The sequence below is a fragment of the Podarcis tiliguerta genome, assembly GCF_965153285.1.
Source record: "Podarcis tiliguerta genome assembly, chromosome: 18".
Taxonomy (NCBI): Eukaryota; Metazoa; Chordata; class Lepidosauria; order Squamata; family Lacertidae; genus Podarcis; species Podarcis tiliguerta.
Genome location: NC_139551.1, coordinates 9467154 through 9491847, shown reverse-complemented (window position 1 = coordinate 9491847; position 24694 = coordinate 9467154). Strand labels below are relative to the sequence as shown.

At 49.8% G+C, this 24694-nt stretch overlaps 1 protein-coding gene across 1 annotated transcript; it reads right to left on the bottom strand.

Annotated features, from left to right (window-relative positions):
• Positions 1 to 3773: 3773 nt before the first annotated feature.
• Positions 3774 to 21401, bottom strand: CCDC124 (coiled-coil domain containing 124). Its single transcript, XM_083421945.1, has 5 exons — positions 21310 to 21401; positions 18585 to 18761; positions 9647 to 9830; positions 8824 to 8938; positions 3774 to 5853 (listed from the first exon to the last, which is right to left on the bottom strand). Exons 2-5 carry the CDS (start codon positions 18741 to 18743, stop codon positions 5649 to 5651), a joined length of 663 nt encoding a protein of 220 aa, XP_083278071.1. The 5' UTR covers positions 18744 to 18761; positions 21310 to 21401; the 3' UTR covers positions 3774 to 5648.
• Between the last annotated feature and the right edge of the window lie 3293 nt (positions 21402 to 24694).

The following is a 24694-nucleotide window of genomic DNA, read 5'->3' as shown; positions in this document are numbered from 1 at the left end:
AATTCTTGGCATCAAAAGAAATCTGCAGACAGGACAGGGAGAAGAGTTAAGAGCCTCGGATAGAAGAGCACCAGGCTGATGGACTATATGGAGCTGATAGAAAAGACTGACAAAATCCGAGACCAGGGAGAAGAGATGGTGGAAGAAGATTGGGAAAATTTTTAAAATTTTATTCAGAGTAATATAGCATAATTAAGGAATGGTGGGAAATGGTGGAATGAAATTATATGACTTTAGTAGAAATATGATAAGGATTTAAGTATAGATAAATTTTAAAGATTTTGATGGTAAGATAAGGTTAAAATAAATTAAGATAATTAAACGATAGAAAGCAGTGAAAGATGGAAAGGATTTGCTGATTTAATTATTAACTGGAATACAAAATGGGAGGTGGGAGGAGGTCGAGGAAATAAGTCATTGAAAGATAAAGATATGAAAAATGGATGAGTTTTTAAATGTTTTTGCTTTTTGTTGTTGTTGTGTGGATGTATTGTTTTTTTTCTTTTATTTTTGATGTATTATCTCTAAATTTCTTTATTTTCTTTTTTTTATATGTACTGTCTTTTTCTTTTCTTCTGTAACTATAAAACCTTTAATAAATATCATTAAAAAAAAAAATAATAATTCCATGTTTCTATGTGCTCAATGCCACCCCAGGCAGCCTATCCTGTTCAGTTCCTTCGGCTCCCTCCTCCTGGCGGAATTAGGACAACTGGGTTGTCTTCAGGGCTAGCCCTATTTTGTTGTTGGCATCTATCAGTCTCGAGAGGCACCTCTGGTAAAGGTAAACGGACCCCTGACCATTAGGTCCAGTCTCGGACGACTCTGGGGTTGTGGCGCTCATCTCGCTATACTGGCCAAGGGAGCCGGTGTACAGCTTCCGGGTCATGTGGCCAGCATGACTAAGCCGCTTCTGGCGAACCAGAGCAGTGCACGGAAATGCCGTTTACCTTCCCACCAGAGTGGTACCTATTTATCTACTTGCACTTTGACGTGCTTTCGAACTGCTAGGTTGGCAGGAGCAGGGAGCGAGCAACGGGAGCTCACCCCGTCATTGCGGGGATTCGAACTGCCGACCTTCTGATTGGTAAGTCTTAGGCTCTGTGCTTTAACCCACAGCGCCACCCGCGTCCCTACACCTCTGGAGGTGAAGGCAAACTGCTGTGTTAGCAGCACCAAAGTGACCTCTCCGGGGAGCAAGCCTGGGGAGTATGCACGGTTGTCCTGGGCTGCCCAGACGACGAGACCCGCCTCTTGGGCTCACTGATGTGGCCCAAAGGAAAGCAGAACAAGACGTTTGGCACCAGCTTGGCTGCAGGTGTTGCTGGAAGGAGGCGTACAAGGCGCCATCCAACCGCCTTAGGGACTCCGCTCCGTTTTTGCAGAGGGTCTACTCCTGAGCCTTTTCTTTTCTCAAAGAGATCCCAGCCGCAAGGCAGTGGAGGTTTAGGGTCAGAGTTTTCCTTCTCCTAGACTGGCTCCCTCCCCAGGTGGACAAGCACCACCTACCCCCTCTACAAGAAGGGCAGAAACTGCCTTCTTGACCGCTGGACCCACTCTTTGTCTCGTCCACAGGGAGGCTGTATTCACATGCAGGGAAAGCTGCAGGAGATTTCACCCCTCCCATATCCAAGAATCTCCTGAGGAGTCTGCTGATTCTGCAGAGAGGAGGAGGCGTGTTCTGCTCTCTACTTATTCTGCTCCAGCACCACATCAAAGAGTCGGTCAGTCAGTGAGCCGGTCAGTCTGTCAGTCAGTGTGTCGGAGAGACTGAGTGTTAGAGATCGTGTGTTTAGATAAGGTTGCTGCTAAGAGCAGCTGCAGGCACTCGGTACGGTTCAGCGTTCTTTATGCTTAGACCTATTTAGCTCTGTATATAGTTGTATAATAGTTGTAGTTATAGAATAAAGAGAATATTCTACAGAGCTGCTCTCCGAGTTGTTTATATACTCTGCTGGACTCTGCTGTACGACGACTGTCTTGTGGAAGTGAATCCGGTGCTCACAACTCTAAGCTGTGAGTCCACAGCACTTTGACCTGTTCCTGTGCAGAAGGTGGTTTCTGGAAGTGCTACCCAGCTCGCCTAGCCCAGTCGGGGCTGAAGTGGATGAGTCCAGTTAGTGGCACTGGCTCAAGGGCGATGCTGACAGTATTCACATGCAGGGAAAGCAGCAGGTTTTAACCCGGCCCTCCACTGCTTTCGATGAAACCTAGGAAGGGGTGAATATGGCTTCTTGAAGTGGTCTTGGCACACCTGGGAGTTAGGGAGCTGCTTCCTGATAGGGAGACCCAGCTCCCCCAAACTACTAGGAAGTGGGATACATTTGGCTTCTAAAGGGTTAACCGCCCCCTTTCCAAGGCTTGCTGTTTTCCTGCTTTCTGTAAATGCTGCAATTACAGCTCCAGACCCCACATAATTAGGAGGCCTGTTTTCCCCCCAGGAAAGGCTCAGCAGAGCTAATGATAATTAGAAAGAGGCGCCTGGGGGATGTCTCTAGATGGGATCCTCTGGCTAAGCCTATTGCTGCAGGGCTGAGGACCCCAGTTCATCCATGGTGGGGGAGACGGCTGGCGTTGGTCAAGGTGGGCTTCTGTGTGTGTCACATCCATTTACAGGCTCAAGAGCCTTTCAAAAGAACACAGAGTCGTTTTGGACTCATCACTGTCCATGGAGGCGCAGGTCAATTCTGCGTCCAGGGCTGCTGTCTACCAGCTGCATCTGAGACCCTACCTGCCTACATGCCCTAGAATCATAGAGTTGGAAGAGGCCACCAGGGCCATCGAGTCCAACCCCCTGCCAAGCAGGAAACACCATCAGAGCACTCCTGACATATGGTTGTCAAGCCTCTGCTTAAAGACCTCCAAAGAAGGAGACTCCACCACACTCCTTGGCAGCAAATTCCACTGTCAAACAGCTCTTACTGTCAGGAAGTTCTTCCTAATGTTTAGGTGGAATCTTCTTTCTTGTAGTTTGGATCCATTGCTCCGTGTCCGCTTCTCTGGAGCAGCAGAAAACAACCTTTCTCCCTCCTCTATGTGACATCCTTTTCTATATTTGAACATGGCTATCATATCACCCCTTAACCTCCTCTTCTCCAGGCTAAACATGCCCAGCTCCCTTAGCCGTTCCTCATAAGGCATCGTTTCCAGGCCTTTGACCATTTTGGTTGCCCTCCTCTGGACACCTTCCAGTTTGTCAGTGTCCTTCTTGAACTGTGGTGCTCAGAACTGGACACAGTACTCCAGGTGAGGTCTGACCAGAGCAGAATACAGTGGTACTATTACTTCCCTTGGCTATCTCTCACTTGGACTACTGCCATGAGCTCTTCGTGGGGCTGCCTTTGAAGGTGACTCAGAAACCACAGCTATTCCAGAATGCGGCAGCTAGACAGGTAACTAGGAGTGGCGACCGAGACCATATAATACTGGTCCTGAAAGACCGACGTTGGTTCCCAGTACATTTCTGAGCACAATTCAAGGTGTTGGTGCTGACCTTTAAAGCCCTAAACGGTCTCGGCTCAGTATACCTGAAGGAGCATCTTCACCCCCATCGTTCAGCTTGGACACTGAGGTCCAGCTCCGAGGGCCTTTTGGCAGTTCCCTCACTGAGAGAAGTGAGGTTACAGGGAACCAGGCAGAGGGCCTTCTCGGTGGTGGCACCCTCCCATCAGAATGTCAAGGAGATAAACAACTGTATGACTTTTAGAAGACGTCAAAGAGATATCCAATTACACCACCTTTTGAAGAAGAAGCAGCAACAGAGGAAAACCAGATGATGGCACAGTTCAAACACTTTATTCCTTTTGGGAAGTTGGGTTTACAAATTTGGGGCAATATGTATATATTCTTTTTGTTTTTAATGCTGAAAATTTTCTCTGCAGAGAAGAGCAGCAACACTGGGATATGTCCGGCGAATTGGGGTTGGGGGGGCTCATAATTGTCCCTGGGGGCCAGATGGGATCACATTGAGCAAAAAGGGGAAGGCCGTGGTGCTAAAAACTGGGGAGGAAGATGATGCCAAATTAGTAGCCCAGTTTGTGTACACACGCACACAGAAAGATGGGTGCCCCCCACTGCTCTGACACCCCCATCTGAAACTCAGCAAGCATTCCTGGATTCGGCAGAGGAAAGAAGGAAAAGGAACACACTGTTTTTTTGAGCGGTCAGTTCGTGCCTTGGCAAAGCGAGAGCTCTGCTGCCACTGACCTGTGGCACAACGAGGGCGGCTGTCCCTCATCATGCAAAGGCAACAACAGGAAGACGTCAGTGAGTTGCACTTTGTTCCAAATTCGCCTGAGCAAAGAAAAACCCCATGCCAGAAGGGGGGCAGTGGTAAGGGGAGGCGAGATGAGAGTTGCGTGCTCCCTGCCGATTTTAAAAGACCCCCCAAAGAAACCGTCTGTTGTTAAGAGAGTCAAAAGAGGGGCGCCGATCGCACGGCAAGAATGCAAAAAGGCGATGCCAAGCTCGGAGGCTTCACTGAGATGGGTGTGTGAGGATTTTCCACCCCCGCCTCCTCCTTACTCCCCCAGGTCCTGAGTGCGATGCCAGCCCTCCTGACCGAAGAAGCAGCTTATGGCTGCCAGATGAATCGGAGATGGAGGGACATTTGCAGCCTTCAAGACACCACTGGACCCCCAGCAGCCAGCAGGGTCAATGGTCAGGGACGGCAGTGGCAAGAGATGCGAGGGCAGCAGTTTCTGGAGGGATAGAGGCACTGAATAAACAAGCAGAGCAAGAACTAAGCGAGGGCAGCAAGTCCTGGCAAGGGGCTGCCTCGGCCTCCTCCTTGCAGAGGGGGCCACCCTACTTTGGGTCGCGAGAAGAGGCTTGCAGGTTTGGGGAGGGGGAGTGCGGTTGTTGCTGAACGGATCCTCTGCACCAAACCGCCCTCCACAAACAGAGTAAAAGGCCAGTTTGGAAAACTGGAAGGCTAAGGAAGAAATCCTCTCCCTAAAGTGGCTACTTTAATTTTGCATGGCTTCCCTGCACCCAGAAAGCTGGCATGGCAAAGTGATCTGCCCTCGCTTTTTCTCTGGGGGGCGGTATTTCTTTGTTGTTTCACCTGCAAGGGCTTTCAGGCCTGACCCACTGACCCACAACCCAATCTTGGAAGACATAATGACCTCTAAAGAAGAACTAGCGCCCGTCTTGAGACGCGACCTAGCAGAGAAAAGTGTTGCGCTCTGGGGTTAGGAAGAGGAGGGGTTGGCACAGATTTTTGCTACGCCTGAGTCTCCCCCAGCCCCCCCAATCCAAAGCACAAAGAGGCAGGTGAAGACGGAACCGTCCCAAGAGAGAGAAAGAAAGTTAGATACCCGGGGCAATCCCATCTGGCCCCGCAGGAAAGGTTTCGGAGCCAATTTGAACCTGCTTCCGCAGGAGACCAGGAAACCCAAATTTAAGGGGTGTGTCTGGGGAGGGGGGAGGTTTTCGAGTCCAACGGGGGAAGTCAACGAAAGCAAGGGGGAATATTTAGTTGCACCTTAATTTTAATCCGTAGAGCGGAGCTTGGAGGGACCACCGTGGCCTTGGCTGCTCTTGAAAGGCGGTTCAGTGTTGGGGGGGCGGAAAAAGGAGGTGGTCTCTCTCTCTCTCTTTCTCCCTGCACCGCTTCCCACGCCCACACATGGGGGGATTCACCAGTCTCATTTCTGGCTGTTGTAAGCCGTGTGCCGCTGGTTCATGGGGTTCTCAGGCGACTTCATCCACTCTTTCTTGAGGAGCTGCTTCAGCTGTGAGAGGCGCATGTTGGGGTTTTCCTGCTTCAGCCGCGGCAGCTGGACTTCCTCGAAAGCCGTGAAGGCGGCCTTCATCCGGCGCTCGGGGTGGCGGTCCAGGTCGTCGGCAACGCTGGAGGTGGGGGGGAGAAATGAGGATCACAGAAATGGCAGAACTGCAGAGCTGGAACCAAGGATTATCTAGTTACAAGCTTAGTGGATCAGGGGAATGCTGCACATAGTATACCGTATTTTTCGCTCTATAAGGTAAAGGTAAAGGTAAAGGTACCCCTGCCCGTACGGGCCAGTCTTGACAGACTCTAGGGTTGTGCGCCCATCTCACTCAAGAGGCCGGGGGCCAGCGCTGTCCGGAGACACTTCCGGGTCACGTGGCCAGCGTGACATCGCTGCTCTGGCGAGCCAGAGCCACACACGGAAACGCCATTTACCTTCCTGCTGGTAAGCGGTCCCTATTTATCTACTTGCACCTGGGAGTGCTTTCGAATTGCTAGGTTGGCAGGCGCTGGGACCGAACAACGGGAGCGCACCCCGCCGCGGGGATTCGAACCACCGACGTTTCGATCGGCAAGCCCTAGGCGCTGAGGCTTTTACCCACAGCGCCACCCGCGTCCCCCAATTTCGCTCTATAGGATGCACTTTTTCCCCTCCAAAAATTAAGGGGAAATGTGTACGCGTCCTATAGAGCGAATGCAGGCTGCGCGGCTAAGCCCACAGCCAGGACAGGGAGACGGAGCCTGTCCGGGAAGCCTCAAGCTTTTGGAGTGCAGCGGGAACTCGCGCTGCGCTCCAAAGGCTTTGGGTCAGCGAAAAGAACCCGAAGCCTTTGGAGGACAGCACAAGGTCCCGCTGCGCTCCAAAGGCTTTAGGGATCTTTGAGGCTGGTGGTGGGGGAAAGCAGCGCTTCCCCCCACCGCCAGCCCCACAAGCTCAGGGGACAGAGGGAAGGCAGCGCACCGCCTTTGCGCTGCTCCCCGATCTCTTTGAGGCTTTTCCCCGAGGAGGGAGAAAGGAATGACTGGCCATTTCAGTCCCTTCTCCCTCCTGGTTGAAAAGCCCGCAGGAGCCGTGCGCTCCTTAAAGGGTGCGTGGCTCCTGTGGGCTTTTGCGGGAGATGGGGGAATTCCCCCACCTCCTGCAAAAGCAGGGAGAAGGTCTGGGAGCAGCGCACAGGCCTGTCCGCTGCTCCCAGAGCTGGGGGGGGGGGGAATCATATTTTCCCCCTTGATTTCCCCCTCTGAAAACTAGGTGCGCCCTATGGAGCGAAAAATACAGTAACTTGATTTCAACAAGACTTTTGACAAAGTCCCCTATGATATTCTTCGAGGAAGCTGGTGAGTTGAATGAAGGAACTGTTAGTGAGTTGATGGACCGAACCTAAAGGTAAAGGGACCCCTGACCGTTAGGTCCAGTCGCAGACAACTCTGGGGTTGCGGCGCTCATCTCGCTTTACTGGCCGAAGGAGCCGGCGTACAGCTTCCGGGTCGTGTGGCCAGCATGACTAAGCCGCTTCTGGCGAACCAGAGCAGCGCACAGAAACGCCGTTTACCTTCCCGCCAGAATGGTACCTATTGATCTACTTGCACTTTGACATGCTTTCGAACTGCTAGGTTGGCAGTTCTCATTAATGAGAGTACTCTTTAACGGTTCCCAGTCATTCTGGGGAAAATTGACCAGTTGGGTGCCATGGGGATTTGTCCTGGGCCCGTTGTTGTTCAACAACCTGGATGAAAGAATTGAGGTGATGCTCATCCAATTTGCAGATGGCACCAAACTGGGAGAGGGAGCTAATGCCGCAGAAAAGAGAACCGGGATTTGAAATGACCTTAACAGTTCTATGATTCTATGACTTTAATACAGGAAAGGAGATTCCGACTAAAAATCAGGAAGAACTTTCTGACATTAAGAGCTGTTCCGACTGTGGAATGGACTCCCTTGGGCGGCTGTGGACTCTCCTTCATTGAAGGGAAGGGATTTAAGCAGAGGTTGGGTGGTCATCTGTCAGGGATTCTTGGCTGTGATTCCTGAATTCGTAGAACAGTAGCGTTGGAAGGGATGCCAGGGGTCATCTAGTCCAACCCCTGCAATGCAGGAACCTTAGCTAAAGCATCCATGACAGCTCTGTTTAAAAACCTCCAAGGAAGGGGAACCCACAACCGCCCAATTGAGTCAATTCCACAGTCAAACTCCTTTTACCCCCAGGAAGTTCTCACCAATGTTTTGCCAGAAACTTCCTTTTTGTCATTTGAGTGCATCACTTCAGATCCTACTCTGCAGATCAGCAGGTAACAAACTTGCTCAATCTTCCATGGGGCAGCCCTTTCGATATTAGAAGATGGCTGTCATATCACCTCTCAGCCTTCTCTTTCTCTGAATAAATTTAGCGACTTTTCCCCAGCCAGACTCATCTCTGCCTCCTGCCTCCCTCCTCTCCTGCTTCAGTTTCCACCTCTGATTGCGAACTTCCCCAGCAGGTTCCGGACTTGCCCCCAGCAGGTTTCTCCGACCACTCTGCTGCATCCAGTCAGTTGCCTAGGTCTCCTCCTCTTATGGGTTTCCCCAAGGAATCAGAGACTGCGCCTGAACAAAACCAACCTCTCCTCCGCCCTTTTCATGCCTCTCCTGGTTCTGGGAGACTAGCAGGGAGGGGAGCTGGTTGCAACAGGAGGGGGAGACATCCGTGGCTCTTCACCACCCGGACTCATCTCTGCCTCTTGGCCTCCCTCCTCTCCTGTTTCAGCCTCTGCCTCTGATTCCGCACTGCTCTCTGCCACAGACTCTCCCTGCTCACTAAGCCATGTTGCCTCTTCAGCTTCCGCCATCTCCTCCTCCCAGTCTCGTCCCTCTTCTCCCCCTGACCACTCATCGTTGCCCCACCACCCCTCTCTGGACTCTGAGCCTTCCTCCCTTGGGGGGGGTTCACTTCATGAAATCTGGCCCTCTTTGAAAAAAGTTTGGGCACCTCTGCTTTGGAGCATCCGACTGGCCCCTGTGAGGGCAGGATGCTGGACTAGACAGGCCTCGCTTTGTCCTCATCCAGCTGCTGCAAGACTCCTCCTAGGCTCTTAGCTCTCACGTGGATTACCTGAGCACCGCAATGGCATCCTCGATGGTCCGTGCCTCTACAGCGCCTTCCTCCAGGACCCTGCGGTTGATGTTCTCTTCCAAGGGCACCTCAAGGTGACTCTTCAGCTTCTCTCCTGGCACAGAAGGGGGCAAATGGAAGCACAGGTTAGCTGGAGGCCAAGCTTTTTTTTAAATGCAGCAATACCTTGCAGAGGACTGGACTGGACCATCCTCAGGGTCCCTTACAATTCCATCATTCTAACACCCTGCATTCTGTGAGTCACCCTCTGCTCTGGATCTGGCTGTGGTCTAAACCACTGAGCCTCTTGGGCTTGCCGATCAGAAGGTCGGAGGTTCGAATCCCCACGATGGAGTGAGCTCCCGTTGCTCTGTCCCAGCTCCTGCCAACCTAGCAGTTCAAAAGCACACCAGTGCAAATAGATAAGTAGGTACCGCTGCGGTGGGAAAGTAAACAGTGTTTCCGTGCGCTCTGGTTTCCGTCACGGTGTTCCGTTGTGCCAGAAGCGGTTTAATCCTGCTGGCCACATAACCCGGAAAGCTGTCTGTCTCTGGCTCCCTCAGCGTGATGAGCGCCACAACCCCATAGTTGCCTTTGACTGGACTTAACCATCCAGGGGTCCTTTACCTTTTTTAAACCTGGACTCCCAGCACCCGCTAATTCAGGCATAAGCAAACTCCGGCCCTCCAGATGTTTGGGCCTACAATTCCCATCACCCCTAGCTACCAGGACCAGTGGTCAGGGATGGTGGGAATTGTAGTGCCAAACATCTGGAGGGCCGGAGTTTGCCTATGCCTGCGCTAGCGCATCATCTCCCACTCACCGGTTTCCCCATTCTCCTTCTGCTGCTCTTTCCGGAGCGTCTCGTCGATCTGCGCGCGGGTGACTTTGCCCGGGGGCAGCGGCTTGGGCGTCTTCCCCTTCAGCTTGGCATCCTCTTCTTCCAGGAGTCGCTGCAGCTCCTTCTTGCGCTCCACCTGCTCCAGGCGCCGTTTCTCGCGCTCTTCCTAAAGCGACCGGAGGGCGGGAGGGAGAGAGAGAGAGAGAAGAGTCTAGTCCTCAGTCTAGAGCCAGTGTGGTGTAGTGGTTAAGAGCGGTGGACTCGTAATCTGGTGAACCGGGTTCGCTTCCCTGCTCCTCCACATGCAGCTGCTGGGTGACCTTGGGCCAGTCACACTTCTCTGACGTCTCTCAGCCCCACTCACCTCACAGAGTGTTTGTTGGGGGGGAGGAAGAGAAAAGGAGATTGTTAGCCGCTTTGAGACTCCTTCGGGTAGTGATAAAGCGGAATATCAAATCAAAACTCTTCTTCATGATTCTGAATGAAGGATGGAGTTGAATAGGAGCACCACGTTCTGCCTCACACGGAGTCAGAAACACTAGAGCTCAACATTGTCTACACTGGTTGGCAACAATGGCTCTCTGGGGTTTCCGACTCAGGGGTCTCTCACACCCCTAATCTTTGGGGACGGAGCCTGGGGCAACCAGAATGCAAAGTCCAGTGTTGGAAACTCCAATATATCGCTTAACCTTAAGCCTAGGTTACCGTCGCCGCCACAACGGAATGTCTAGGAGCCTTTTTTTTTTTGGCAACTGATTTTATTTTATTATTATTCATTTCATTTCTATACTGCTTTCTATTTGAAAGAGGGGGGAAAAACACCTTAAAGCAGGTTTTCAACACATTAAAACTTCCAATAAAACAATCCAGAATAAAACAAATTCAGGAGAGTATTTCAGATCCTTCGGCAGGTGACATTTTGCTTTCCCTGTATTTATTTACCTACTTAATTTATAGAGCTGCCCCCTAGCAGAAGGGCACTAGGAAAGCAGGGTGGTGTAAGGGTTAGAGTGCCAGACCTGGGAGATCAGGGTTCAAACCCCCACTCAGTCCTGAAGCTCACTGGGCGACCCTGGAGTCAGTCCCAGTCTCTTGGCCCACCTCACAGGGTCGTTGAATGGATTAAGGGAGGGGGGTGAACCATGTACTCCTTGGAGAAAAAGGTGGGAGATAAATGCTGACCGGCTTAAGAAACCTGGAGGGGCCAGCCAGGTGATGCCAGTCGCAAACCTGGTGCCCAGAGATCTCCACGTGGCTGTAAGTGGACCCGCGCCAGTCGCAAAACGTGCCTGGGGGATTTTGAGCACTACCGCTGAGCTATGGCCCTCCCCCTGTGCATGGACTAAAGGTAAAGGTAAAGGTACCCCTGCCCGTTCGGGCCAGTCTTGCCAGACTCTAGGGTTGTGCGCTCATCTCACTCTAGAGGCAGGGAGCCAGCGCTGTCTGCAGACACTTCCGGGTCACGTGGCCAGCATGACAAGCTGCATCTGGCGAGCCAGCGCAGCACACGGAACGCCGTTTACCTTCCCGCTGGTAAGCGGTCCCTATTTATCTACTTGCACCCGAGAGTGCTTTCGAACTGCTAGGTGGGCAGGAGCTGGGACCGAACGATGGGAGCGCACCCCGCCGCGGGGATTCGAACCGCCGATCATGTGATCGGCAAGTCCTAGGCGCCGAGGTTTTACCCACACTGCCACCCGCGTCCCTGGTACATGGACTACAATTCCCATAACTCCCAGGTAGCCTGGCTGCATGATACCAGGGAGGATGGTACCTGTAGCCCCAAACATCTGAAGTTTGGGGAAAGTTGGCCGGCAATACAAGCCTTCCTAAATAATCAAAGACAGCAATCCATTCAACGATTCGTCAAGAAGCGCAGCTAAGCCCAAGATCAACGGCGCGGAAAGCCCAACATGCCCGTTAACACCTCCCAACCGGCCAAGGTGGTACAGAAAGCAATTTGCGCTTTGGATCTGGTCAATAGCAATCAACAAATCCAAAAGCCCAGGAGATGCATTAAGCCCAGGAGTCAATAAGACCAGAGACGCTTTCGAAAAGGAAAAGCCGTGTCTCAAAGCGCCCCTCCCCATGCATTTCGCGCAGATGAGCCATCGGATCATTTAACATTTGAAGATTCAGAGCAGATGAAAGAAAGGTCTTCCCCTCTGTGGCGGAGAGCTGAACTGCGGAACTCCCCGCCACAGGAGGCAGTGATGGCCATGACTTTGAGAACAGCAGAAGCAGCCAGGAAGAGAGGAGAGGAGTTCAGGGATATATATTTTTAAAAAAACAATAGCTGTGTGCCCTTGTTTTATATTATTATTATTATTATTATTATTATTATTATTATTATTATTACAGTGGTACCTCGCAAGACCAGTGGTACCTCTAGTTGAGGCCAGCCTAACCTCTCTGTGACCTGGGACCTTCAGGATGTTTTTATTTGCAGACCGTAGGTTCCTCTGTGGGGCATACCAGGAGAGGCGGTCCCATAGGTACGAGGGTCCTAGGCCGTATAGGGCTTTAATGGTTAAAACCAGCACCTTAAACCTGATCCTGTACTCCACCGGGAGCCAGTGCAGGTGGTATAGCACCGGGTGAATGTGATCTCGCAGCGAGGACCCTGTAAGGAGTCTCGCTGCGGCATTCTGCACCCGCTGGAGTTTCCGGGTCAGTCTCAAGGGCAGCCCCACGTAGAGCGAGTTACAACAATCCAGTCTGGAGGTGACCGTCGCGTGGATCACAGTGGCTAGGAAGCAGAGAGAGCGAGATCACGGAATTATAGAGCTCAAAGGGACCCCCAAAGCCATCTAGTCCAACCTCCTGCCACACAGAAGATGGAAGTGTTGGGGGCGGGGAGGGAGAGAGAGGACGGAAACAGACAGAGAACATTCTGCATCCCTGGAGCCAGCGGGTTCGTGTCACCATGGAAGCATGATCAAATTAACCCAGGTGGTCTGTTCCGAAGGATGCGTCCCGCCCCAGGGGACAGGTCGATGTCACGGAGATGCAGGGCTGAAACCGGAACCTCACCGAGACGGGAGCAACGCCGCCCTTGGTCTGGCGCAGTTTCAGGGCTCCCGAATTACGGAGGCGCCTTTAATTAAGCTCTCTGGTCCTTGGGACCTTCCGCGTGCAAAGCAAGCATCCTTGCCGCCCCTTTCTACTCCTCGCCACCCCACAAAAGGGAAACGAGACACTATAGGATTCATCCAGAGAGACAGAAGAGAGGGACAGAACTGCTCTGTGATTCCAAAAGCTCTCAAACCAGCTAGACCATTGCTGCCTCCTCCTGGGCAGAAGGGAGAAGTGCCTCTTTGCCGAATGGAGCATCAAAGGTGTTGTCTGCCTGCTCTAGAAGACTCCAGCGTCTACCCAAGTAACACAGACCATTGGGTCACCTGGCTCACCTATTGACTAGCACTGTTTGGCAGCGGCAGTTGCGGGGGGGGGGGGGGGGGGTCTTCCCCAGCCCTTCCAGGAGCCACTGCAGAATGAACCTGGGGGCTCATGCAGGTACTCTGCTCTTGAGCTCCGTCCCATCCCCAAAAGATAAAACGAGATTCTATCTAGTCCTCATGGTAATAATAATAATAATTTATGATGGGGACCTGCCTAAGCTAGATGGCTTTCAGGCAAAATTTCTACAATCTCTGCTGCAGGTACCCAACTGTGTCCCCAACTCCATACTTCTGTTAAAGCTAAAGGTAAAGGGACCCCTGACCATTAGGTCCAGTTGTGGCCGACTCTGGGGTTGCGGCGCTCATCTTGCTTTATTGGCCGTGGGAGCCGGCGTACAGCTTCCGGGTTATGTGGCCAGCAGGACTAAGCCGCTTCTGGCGAACCAGAGCAGCGCACGGAAACGCCGTTTACCTTCCCGCCGGAGAGGTATCTATTTATCTACTTGCACTTTGACGTGCTTTCGAACTGCTAGGTGGGCAGGAGCAGGGACCGAGCAACGGGAGCTCACCCCGTCTCGGGGATTCGAACCGCTGACCTTTTGATCAGCAAGTCCTAGGCTCTGTGGTTTAACCCACAGCGCCACCCGCGTCCCTTATACTTCTATTAGAAGCTGGTGAATGCCCAATTTCAATTAAAGCATGGTGGGCTGCCCTAAAACATTGGCTCAGGATTTCAGTGTTTGATCTAGGGAAGGGTTTGTTCCAACACTTGACCAATGAGGAGTTGGTCAGCAAAAAACCATGGCTAGAAAAGCCACCTCTATTGCTCTGTCACCCTCCCTAACTTTATTACCTGGGTTATGAAGGCGTCCTAAAGACGTTAAAGCAAAGATTATGGGATAATGCACAGAATGACTTGCGATCTCGATCACATGCAGTCTGTAGTCCGCTGGCAGTAGGAGTACAATATGGGCATGTCTTTAAATTAACACATTACATTAAAAACCTGACAGTACCAAATTATCGAAGGTTATTCACCAAAGCCAGACTAAATGTCTTTCCCTCTGCAGTTTTGGATGGCAGGTTGAGAGGAGTTCCCTACCAGGACAGACTTTGCTCGTGTGCTCAAGATATTGATTCTATAAAACATATTTTGCTGCACTGTGCGAAATATGAGCAAGCCAGGGCTGAACTGATATTACCCTTACTCATACCGTACCCAGGAAAATCAGAGGCTCACTATGTCAGGTTCCTAACGGAAGACCGGACAAACGCTAGAACATTAGCAGTGGCCAAGTTCTTATCGGTGGTCGCAAGAACCAATGATCCCTATCTTTAAGTCTGAACAAAATGCTTGTTTAACCTGGAGGTAGGCTGTCTGAATTGTGCATTGCTTTGTAACGATTTGTTGGGTCTCTGGACCGTAACAAAGATTGATTGATTGATTGATTAAGTAATTTATTATTTATACCCCACCCAGCAGGGCTGCCTTCAGGTGACTTCTAAAAGTCAGATAGTTGTTTATTTCCTTGACATCTGAAGGGAAGGTGTTCCACAGGGTGGGCGCCACCACTGAGAAGGCCCTCTGCCTGGTTCCCTGTAACCTCACTTCTCGCAGGGAGGGAACCGCCAGAAGGCCCTCGGCGCTGGACCTCAGTGTCCGGGCAGAACGATGAGGGTGAAGACGCTCCTTCAGGTATACTGGACCGAGGCCATTTAGGGCTTTAAAGGTCAGCACCAACACTTTGAATTGTGCTCAGAAATGTACTGGGAGCCAATGTGGGTCTTTCAGGACCAGTGTTCTATAGTCCCGGCGGCCACTCCCAGTCACCAGTCTAGCTGCCGTATTCTGGATTAGTTGTAGTTTCCAGGTCACCTTCAAAGGTATAAACAAAGGGCCTGGATTAAAATGGGATTAAACTGGGATCGTAGCAAGTTGCTGGACACCAGTGCAGGCTATCCGTGAATCTAGGCCTGTATTGGTTACACTGGCTGGCAGCAGCTTTCCAGGGTTTTTTGCAGGGGCAACCCAGCCAGATGGGCAGGGTATAAGTATATTAGTAGTAGCAGTAGTAGTAAGTAAAGGTAAAGGGAACCCTGAGCATTAGGTCCAGTCGCTCATCTCGCTTTATTGGCCGAGGGAGCCGGCGTACAGCTTCCGGGTCATGTGGCCAGCAGGACTAAGCCACTTCTGGCGAACCAGAGCAGCGCACGGAAACGCCGTTTACCTTCCCGCCGGAGCGGTACCTATTTATCTACTTGCACTTTGAGGTGCTTTCGAACTGCTAGGTTGGCAGGAGCAGGGACCGAGCAACGGGAGCTCACCCCGTTGCGGGGATTCGAACCGCCGACCCTGTTATTATTATTAACAGTGGTGGTATTATTATAAAGCTGGGGATTGCAGTAGGGACCTTTCACACACCCAAAGGAGGCACTCTACCTGTGAGCTACAGGTCTTGGCTAGGGCGTTAAAGGAGGGACAGTACTTCTGGTGGGGGACATGTTGTGCTCCTCCTGGGGTCGTTCTTCCACCTGCACTCAGCATTCACCTGTGGCTCCTGGAAGCTGCCAGCAGGCGACAGCGGCCACAATCCCAGAATGGCTCCGACTGGCCGGCTGAAGCAGGTGAGGGGAGCTGATGGGTCTCAGTCCCTCAGCGAGTTAGGGGCTTCCCCTGCATGCGAAGACAGGCTCTGGTGGACGGAATGGACGAGACCAAGACTGGTCAAGAAGGCGGTTTCTGCCTGTACTGTAGAGCGAAGTGAAGGGCCGGTGGGGCTTGCCTCCTACCTAGGAGAAGGAAAACTGTGACCCCCAACCTCTGCTGCTTTGTGGGATACTGTATTTTTCGCCCCATAGGACGCACCGGCCCATAGGACGCACCAAGTTTTTTTGGGGGGAAATAAAGGGAAAAAAATTATTTCCCCCCCAGGTGCTTGTGGGGCCGGCAGCGGGGAGAAGCGCTCTTCTCCCCGCCGCCCGCCTGCAGACCAGGTCCGGGGACAGTGAGAAGACGCGCTGCGCCTCCCAGCTGTCCCCGGAGCTTGCGGGGCAGGCAGCGGGGAGAAGCACGCGTCTCCCCTCCGTCAGCCTCCAAACCACATCGGGAGACAGCGGGATGGCAGCGTTCCGCCTCCCCGCTGTCCCCCGATCTTGTGGGGCTGGCGCTACGGCTCTCCTTAAGCCTGGAGAGCGAGAGGGGTCGGTGCGCACCGACCCCTCTCGCTCTCCAGGCTTCAGCGAAAGCCTGCATTCGCCCCATAGGACGCACACACATTTCCCCTTCATTTTTGGAGGGGAAAAAGTGCGTCCCATAGGGCGAAAAATAGGGTATATTCAGGGGAAGAAAAGGCTCAGGAGAAAACCCTACACAAATCCTGAGTGGAGATCCTAAGGTGGTTGGATGGCGCCTTGTACGCCTCCTGCTGGCAACTCCTGCAGCTAAGCTGGTGCCAAACATCTTGCTCTGCTTTCCTTTGGACCCCCGTCAGCGAGGCCAAGAGGGGGGTCTCAATGTCTAGGTAGCCCAGGACACGCCCCCCCATTGGTCCAGCCTTTGTCGCCCCAAAAAGGCCACTTCAGTGCCGCTGGCCTGGCAAAAACAACACAGGAGGCAGCAGTCACAGGCTTCAGGTGAAGAAAGGGTGACACACCCTAGATCGGATCCTGCCCTTCCAGATTCCTGGGAGGTGATTAAGCCCTGAAGTGCTCAGAAGGAGGAAGTCAGCCCGGTCAGAAAAGTCACAAAACCAGGTTGTCTCAGGTTGGGCAATTCGGAGAGCGTCTGGTCTGCTTAAGAATGCCAGAAGACGCCCACAGACTCCAAGCTTGCCCATGATGGAGTGGGGATTCGAAGCCCGATCTCCCAGGTCCTACTCCAGCACTCTCACCACCCCACTTCTGCCATGGAGCAGCTTTAAAAATCTAGTCGGTAAATGAATAAGGGGAAGGCAAAATGCCACTTAAAGAAGGATCTGAAAGATTCTAGAAGCCTGAATTTGTTTTATTCTGGACTTATTTTAATGCGTTGTCAACTGCTTTGAGATTCCCCCCCCCCCTCCATTTAAAGTGGTGCATGCTCTGGTTATCTCTCGCATGGACTACTGCAATGCGCTCTATGTGCGGCTACCTTTGAAGGTGACCCGGAAACTACAACTAATCCAGAATGCGGCAGCTAGACTGGTGAATGGGAGCGGCCGCCAAGACCATATAACACCGGTCTTGAAAGACCTACATTGGCTCCCAGTACGTTTCCAAGCACAATTCAAAGTGTTGGTGCTGACCTTTAAAGCCCTAAATGGCCTCAAAGGCCTAGTATATCTGAAGGAGCGTCTCCACCCCCATCGTTCTGCCCGGACTGAGGTCCAGCTCCGAGGGCCTTCTGGCGGTTCCCACCCTGCGAGAAGCCAAGTTACAGGGAACCAGACAGAGGGCCTTCTCAGTGGTGGCGCCCACCCTGTGGAACGCCCTCCCACCAGATGTCAAAGAGAACAACAACTACCAGACTTTTCTGAAGGCAGCCCTGTTTAGGTTTAATGTAAAAAAAGAAGAACTTGTTGTGGGTTCTTATGACATATTTTGTGTTTTCATTTTGCGGTTTCCTGCTGCAGCCGCTCTGGGAACCGCAGGTATAGGGCGGCATACAAATTTAACAAACAATAACAAAACAATAAGGAACATTTTCATTCCTATGCCGCTTTGTATTTTAAAGAAAAACAACAACCCCCCGAAGCAGTTGACAACACTCGAAAACATCAAATCGAACCATTTGGAACGAAACGAATTCAAGCTTATATTTCAGAGCCCGTATTGATTTCCTGACTTAATTTATATAGCTAATTTAATAAATAAAATTAATACACAAATATAAAAGGCGCCTAGACATTCTGCTGTGGCAACCGCGAGCTCGGCTTAAGGTGCATATATGTTTGAGTTTCTAGGAAGATTGGAAAAAATTCAAAGTATATTTACAGAAATATTGCAAAATTAATGAATGTTAGAAGAATATTGGAATGAAATTATAAGGTTTTAGCAGAAGTGTTATTAAGAATTATATGAATATTAATTGTGAATGGGATAAAGTGGAAAATTCAAAGTTAAAATGTGTTAGGATAAATTACAGAACAAAAAACTGAAGAAGAGGGAAAGGATTTGTTGAACCAGCAATTTGAACTAGAATACAAAAAAGGGAGGTGCGAGGAAGTTGAGGAAATAAGCAAATGAAAGATATAGATATAAAATATGGATGTGTGTTTAAATGTTTTTGTTTTCTTTATGTTGTATTGTTGTATTGTATTTTTTTATTGTTCATGTATTGTTTGTTGAATTTATGTATTGTTTTTCTTTATTGTCTTTCTTTTCATAATTATAAAATATTCAATAAATATTATTTATATAGATATATACACACGTTTGAGTTTCTAAGGCAGCTTGCTCTGCTCCTCTTCCCTTTGCGACCTGGCAGAGCATTTTGGGGGGACCCTCGTTCCCCCCTTTTTGACCAGCCCCTCCCCGCTCACCTTCCTCTGCTCCTTCCTCATGACGTGTTTGTCCTCGTCTTTCCAGAAGGCATCCTCCAGCTCTTTCTGCTTCTTGGCATCAGCTGCTGCCTTGGCCTCCGCCTTCCTTGCCCGGGCGGCTGCCGACTTGGTGTTCTCCCCTTGGAACTTTTTGGGCATCACTCAGGGTCCTCTGGCCTGGCGGGGGCAAAAGAGAGGGGTTCACAAAAGTGATTTTTGCTTTATTTGCAATTTTGCACTCGGAGTGACCTGCGCCGTAAAAGCAAAGCCACAGAGATGTTAGGTAAGGTAAAGGGACCCCTGACCATTAGGTCCAGTCGTGGCCGACTCTGGGGTTGCGGCGCTCATCTCGCTTTATTGGCCGAGGGAGCCGGCGTACAGCTTCCGGGTCATGTGGCCAGCATGACTAAGCCGCGAACCAGAGCAGCGCACGGAAACATCGTTTACCTTCCCGCCGGAGGGGTACCTATTTATCTACTTGCACTTTGACGTGCTTTCGAACTGCTAGGTTGGCAGGAGCAGGGACCGAGCAACAGGAGCTCACCCCGTCGCGGGGATTCGAACCACCGACCTTCTGATCGGCAAGTCCTAGGCTCTGTGGTTTAACCCACAGCGCCACCCGTGTCCCATATGGAGTTGTTACAGGCAGACCAAATAATAACAATAATAATAATAATTTATTTATATCCCGCGCGCCCCCCCCCCAGCTGAAGCTGGGCTCAGAATAAAACGTGAATAACAATAAATTCAGAATTCAAAAATCAATTTAGGGGGGAAAGATTTAGGGGGGAAAGATCAGGCTAAGTTCAAACTGAAAGCCAAGCGGAATAGCTCTGTTTTACAGGCCCTGCGGAAGGAGGTTAAATCTTGCAGGGCCCTGGTCTCATGGGACAGAGCATTCCACCAGGTTGGAGCCATCACTGAGAAGGCCCTGGCCCTGGTGGAGGATAGTCTGACTTCCTTAGGGCCTGGGGCCTCTAAACTACGATTAATCATGGACCTTAAGGTCCTCTGCGGGGCAGACCAGGAGAGGCGGTCCCGTAAATACGAGGCCCCTAAGCCACAAAGATATAGTTATAGGCTGCATATACACCCCATATCTGAGGCACTGGATCCCACACACCCCGCCTCCCCCCCCAAAAAAGTCATTTGAAAATAGCTGAAGGTCTTTGGGAAGTGGAACCACTTAATGGTTTTCTCTGCTTGTGGCAGCCACTGTAACTAGCAAATCAGAGGGTTGGGACCCCCAAGGGTCATCCAGTCCAACCCCCCTGCAATCTCAGCTCATGCCTCCATGACAGGTGGCCATCTAACCTCTGTTTAAAAACCACCGAGGAAGGTGATTTGCTGTGTGGCTTTAGATTTTATTTTTTACAGACACGCCATGGGCAACCAGTGATCTCCAGACCACAATTTTGGGACCTCTGATCTAAAGTACATGACTTTGCTCCAAGGATTCCTTGCATTTTAACCTGTATTTTAAATTGGTCCCCCCCCCCCATTAAGTTTTTACTGTAATTTTACTGGTGTAAAATTTTACTGTAATTTTACTGGTGTAATTTTACTGGTGTAATTTTACTGGTGTTTTTACTGTAATTTACTGTAATTTTACTGGCTCTGGCTGGGGAGGGCGGGGTATAAATATTTTTTAAATTATTATTATTATTATATATAAAATATATACCGCACTTCATCAAAAGATCTCAGGGCAGTTCACAGTATAAAATGCAAGATAAAACACAAGTAAATAATTAAACCCAAACAATTTTATGGCGTGTCTGTACGCAGCTACAGTTTGTGTGTAATAATGCTAAAAAATCTTGCAACACTGCTATATACATAGTTCAGGGGCGTGCAAACTATTATCCCCGAGGACCTGCATGCAAACATGGTAAAGCAACTTATTTCCAAAGACTAGACAATGGAAAGTGACCACCAGGCGATTGAAAATAAAACTAAAAAAAATCTCTAAATCACAATTAGGGGATTAAAAACAAAACTAAGGTGAGGTGGGTAGACTGCTAGAATTAAAGAAAAAAATGAGGAAAATTTGCTTTAAGAAGGGAAATATTTTGTGGGTTATTTAAAAATATATATCATGGTCATGTTAAAACGTATGCAGGACTTGAAGCATAGCAACAGATGAGAAATAGTAGTTTAATAAGTTTGAATTAATGTATATAAAGGGTAAAATATAAGTAACACAGCAGCTTTATACAGTAAGGAAAGAACACCATGGAAAGGGTGGCTGGGAAGCCAACGGAGAGGAGAGATTTGTTCTGAGTGTTGCCTAAAAGAATTTGCAAAATCTGACAATTTAGTAACAAAAAATACATAAATCAAAATTTAAGAGCTGTATGCAAAAGCCTGCTCAAACGAAGAAAGCAAAAGCCAAACACACAAGAGCACTTTCACAATTAATAACAATAACAATAATAATAATGTGATTTGAGGATACAGAAGAAGCAGCTGGCACGAAGTAAACAAAGGGCTTGATTGATTTATTTTTAAAGGGCACATTTTATTCAATGGGAGATTAATAAGAAGAGCTAATAAAATGCATTGCAAGGCTGGAGAGATTTCTTTTCTTTTCTCTCCTCCTTCCCCTTCCTCTCTCTCTCTTTCCACCCCATGGCTTTTGGGGGGCAGCCCCTTGCCCCATAAGTCGGGGGAGGGGGGGTCTCGCAATCCCCTGCCATCCTGCCCCACCCAACCCTCCCCTTACCTGCCGCCTCCACCTCCGGCCGTCGCAGCCTTTGTCCGTCACGCCCCCGCCTCCCTTTTCGAAAGCCACCCCTCCATGGGGCGAGGAAAAGGAAGGAATAGTCTCTTCGTCTCCGCCGCCTCTTTTGACGCCATTTTTGTTGAGGGCGGTTTCCATGTTTGTTGAGGGCAAAGCCAGCATTTCCCCCCTCCATTCTCCTTTTTTTTTCTTCCCCTGCCTTTTCTTCGCTTCCTCACGGCAGACCGTAGGGCCAGTGATGTGTGGGGAAGGGAAAGAAAGAAACGCCCCCCCCCCTTTCCCCACTTCTTCAGCAGCGTTTCGCATTCATGTTGCCCAATACAAAGATGGCGTCGGCCACGACACGGAAGTGCCCGGGAGCAAAAGGGAGCAGTATGCCCACTACTAAGATGGCCGCCGGGCTCCTCACGTGAAAGCGTGACCTGCTCCAAGATGGCGCCTGCGCTCACACTCTATTGGCTTTTCTTATCTCTATGGGTGAATCCAAGATGGCCGCGGGACCTCGCCCGAAGCAAACATGGCGGCAACCGCCTTCACGCTGCCCTTTGCCATGATGGCCGACCCGTCGCCTTGGAAACGGCTGCACCAGCTGTCTTAGGGCCTAAGAAGCTTTGTTTAAGTTTTTATGTTGTCTTAAATGTAATGTTTTTCTTTTGTGTTTTTGTCTCTGTGTTATAAGAGAAAACTTATAAACTTTTTGTAAGCTTTGTGTAAGGGCAGCGACCGCCACTGTTGTAAATAAAAAAATTTGCCCCTTTCCCTTATGGGGTATCCAAGAGCCCATATAGAGTCCTTACATAGGTTCCCTATTGGTAGGAGAAAATAACAGAAGGCAACCAGAGAATATTGAGAAGCAAAGCAGCTAGTAAGCCTGATCTTTATTGATCTGTTGCAACAGGGTGCTCCCCACACCTGCAGGAAAAGAGGGGGACCCAGAAAAATGGTGTGCAAAGCTTTATAAAGACTTTTGAAATTCCCATCCTGTAGATCAAGACCACCCCCAGAAACATCATGCATACATTACAGAAGGGGTGTAACCTAAGACCACCCCTCAGATACATCATGCATACATCACAAAAAAGGCAGTCTTAAAACAGAAATTTGAATGTTGTTTTTCTCCTCTCCTTGTTTATCTCTGGCAGGTTCCTTGTGATACGGAAGGGGGGGCATGTCTTCTTCACCTCCTTCTTCGCTACAATATATCCATTTATTTCCAATTGTCAATGTCAAAAGGGACTAAAATCTATAAAATCCATAGAAAACCAACGTGCCAATTTGCTCAATTTCTCTAGGACTCCATGACACCTCCCCTGTCCTCCATAATCCCTCAAGCAAGGTGCCAAGACCCTAATCCGGTCAAATCACTCTGCCAAGCCTTTCCTCTGGGCAATGCCAGGTGGCAGACCATGCATACATGGACCATTGTCTTCTCATCAGGTACTCAGGATGTGCTTATCTGCGCATATCTCCAGCTCTGCATATTCCCCCTCCCTCCTCCATATGTTAATCCTGTGTAACCCAACCTCTTCTTAATGTATTCATGATGTAACTGGGATGTATTTTGCACTGTATTCTGGGACATGGAGGGAAGTTTCAAAAGTTCATGTCACCCCTTTCTCACGGTTCAATCTCGTCTTGAACCTGTTGCGCAATAAACTTGGATCTTCTGCAGCTTGCTCCTGTCTCCGGCTGAGCTCATTTTCCTCCGCAGGAAGGAACTTAGTCCGACGAGCTGGGTGTCAGAGCAGCCTCGCACCCAGATTTTACCGTAACACTTGATTGGATTTCTTGGGGAGCCTGGCCAGTCTTTTGTAGTGATAAATACTTATTCGAACACAGACATGCCCTTAAGACAGGATTTGTGAAGGAAAAGACAATGGGGAGGCTTTTCCAGTTTGACCTTGCAGAGAAAACATTTGCTCGGTTGAGGAATCAAAATGGTTCCAGGTTGGCCTTCCTGTGCTGATCTATGTACGTGCAGTTATGAATATTGCCATGTATCTAAGACCATAAAATTCCTATCACACCACAAAGATGGCGGATGCGGCTACAAAAACCACATTGGTTTATTATGATTTTCAAAAGTCTCATTTTTTGTTTGTTTTTTAATGGCAAACCCGAAACCACAGGAAAAAAAAAACAGGGCGAAAGCAAGGAAGGTCTGGGGCTCAGTAATGGAAAGCAGCCCCCAGCATTGGTAATACTAACAGACTGCAATCCTGCATGTTGCAGCTGGACCCAAATGGGTCTTACTTCTGAGTAGTCACGCATAGGGATTGCATTGCAAGGCTGCAACCTTCAATGCACTTTTGGTTGCAATCTTAGGACACCTTATGAAGTTCAGCTAATTGGTCCCCGCTTTTTTTAAAAAAAGTATTTCTGGGTGGTCTGAGAGACCAGTTTAATTTCAGGTGCTTTTTCCTCCGTCACATCCCTGCAAACCTCAGCACGTTTGCGAGAATAATAAAACAACAAACAAAGTTCAAATCTCAAATTATCCTGATTTGCAAACCGAAACCACACAGACATCTCCATTCGCCGCTCGCCTCGAACCCTAACCCCAATTCCAAACTATGGATCTTCTGGCCGCAATCCTTAATAATAAAATAATAATGATGGTGATTGTTGTTGTTGTTATTTTATTTATTTGTACCCCTCCCATCTGACTGGGTTGCCCCAGGTACTTTGGGCGGCTTCCAACATATATAAAAACATAATTAAAAAGCTTCCCTATACATATTTACTGAAACTGGCAGTTACCCGGGTTAGTGGATCTTGCTCCATAATGGATCCACCAAATAAATAAGTTACGCAGTAGGTTTCTGCCAAATCCCACCAAATCCACCTCCTCATTCTGGCTAATAATAACAGTTTTAATAATAATTTTATTATTTCTATGCTGCTTGTCTGCCTGAGTTGCACCAGTGGGATGTCCAGTCTTGCTCATGTATATGAATTGCTGACCAGTTAGCAGTTTCCCACAATTCCTTGCCACACTCCTGCCAGCAGCCATTTTCTGCCCTCCTGTGCCAGCCCAGGACATTTTGGCGCCTGAGGCACACCACAAAATATGTGGGGGAAATTCTACATCAGAAACAAGGCAGCAGGGGATAGAGATCTTCTGTTGCCCCTATGGATCCTGTCGCCCGAAGCAGTCGCCTTGCCTTGCCTCATGAGAGGGCCGGCACTGAGCCATGCAGTAGGAACAAAGCCTAAAGCTGCAATGTTTCATCCTTCTTCCTAGCTATTCCTTTTCAAGAGAGGAATTATTCCAGGTGCCTAGAACGGTGTGCCAATAACACCAAGGTTGTGGGTTCGATCCCCATACGGGACAGCTGCATATTCCTGCATTGCAAGGGGTTGGGCT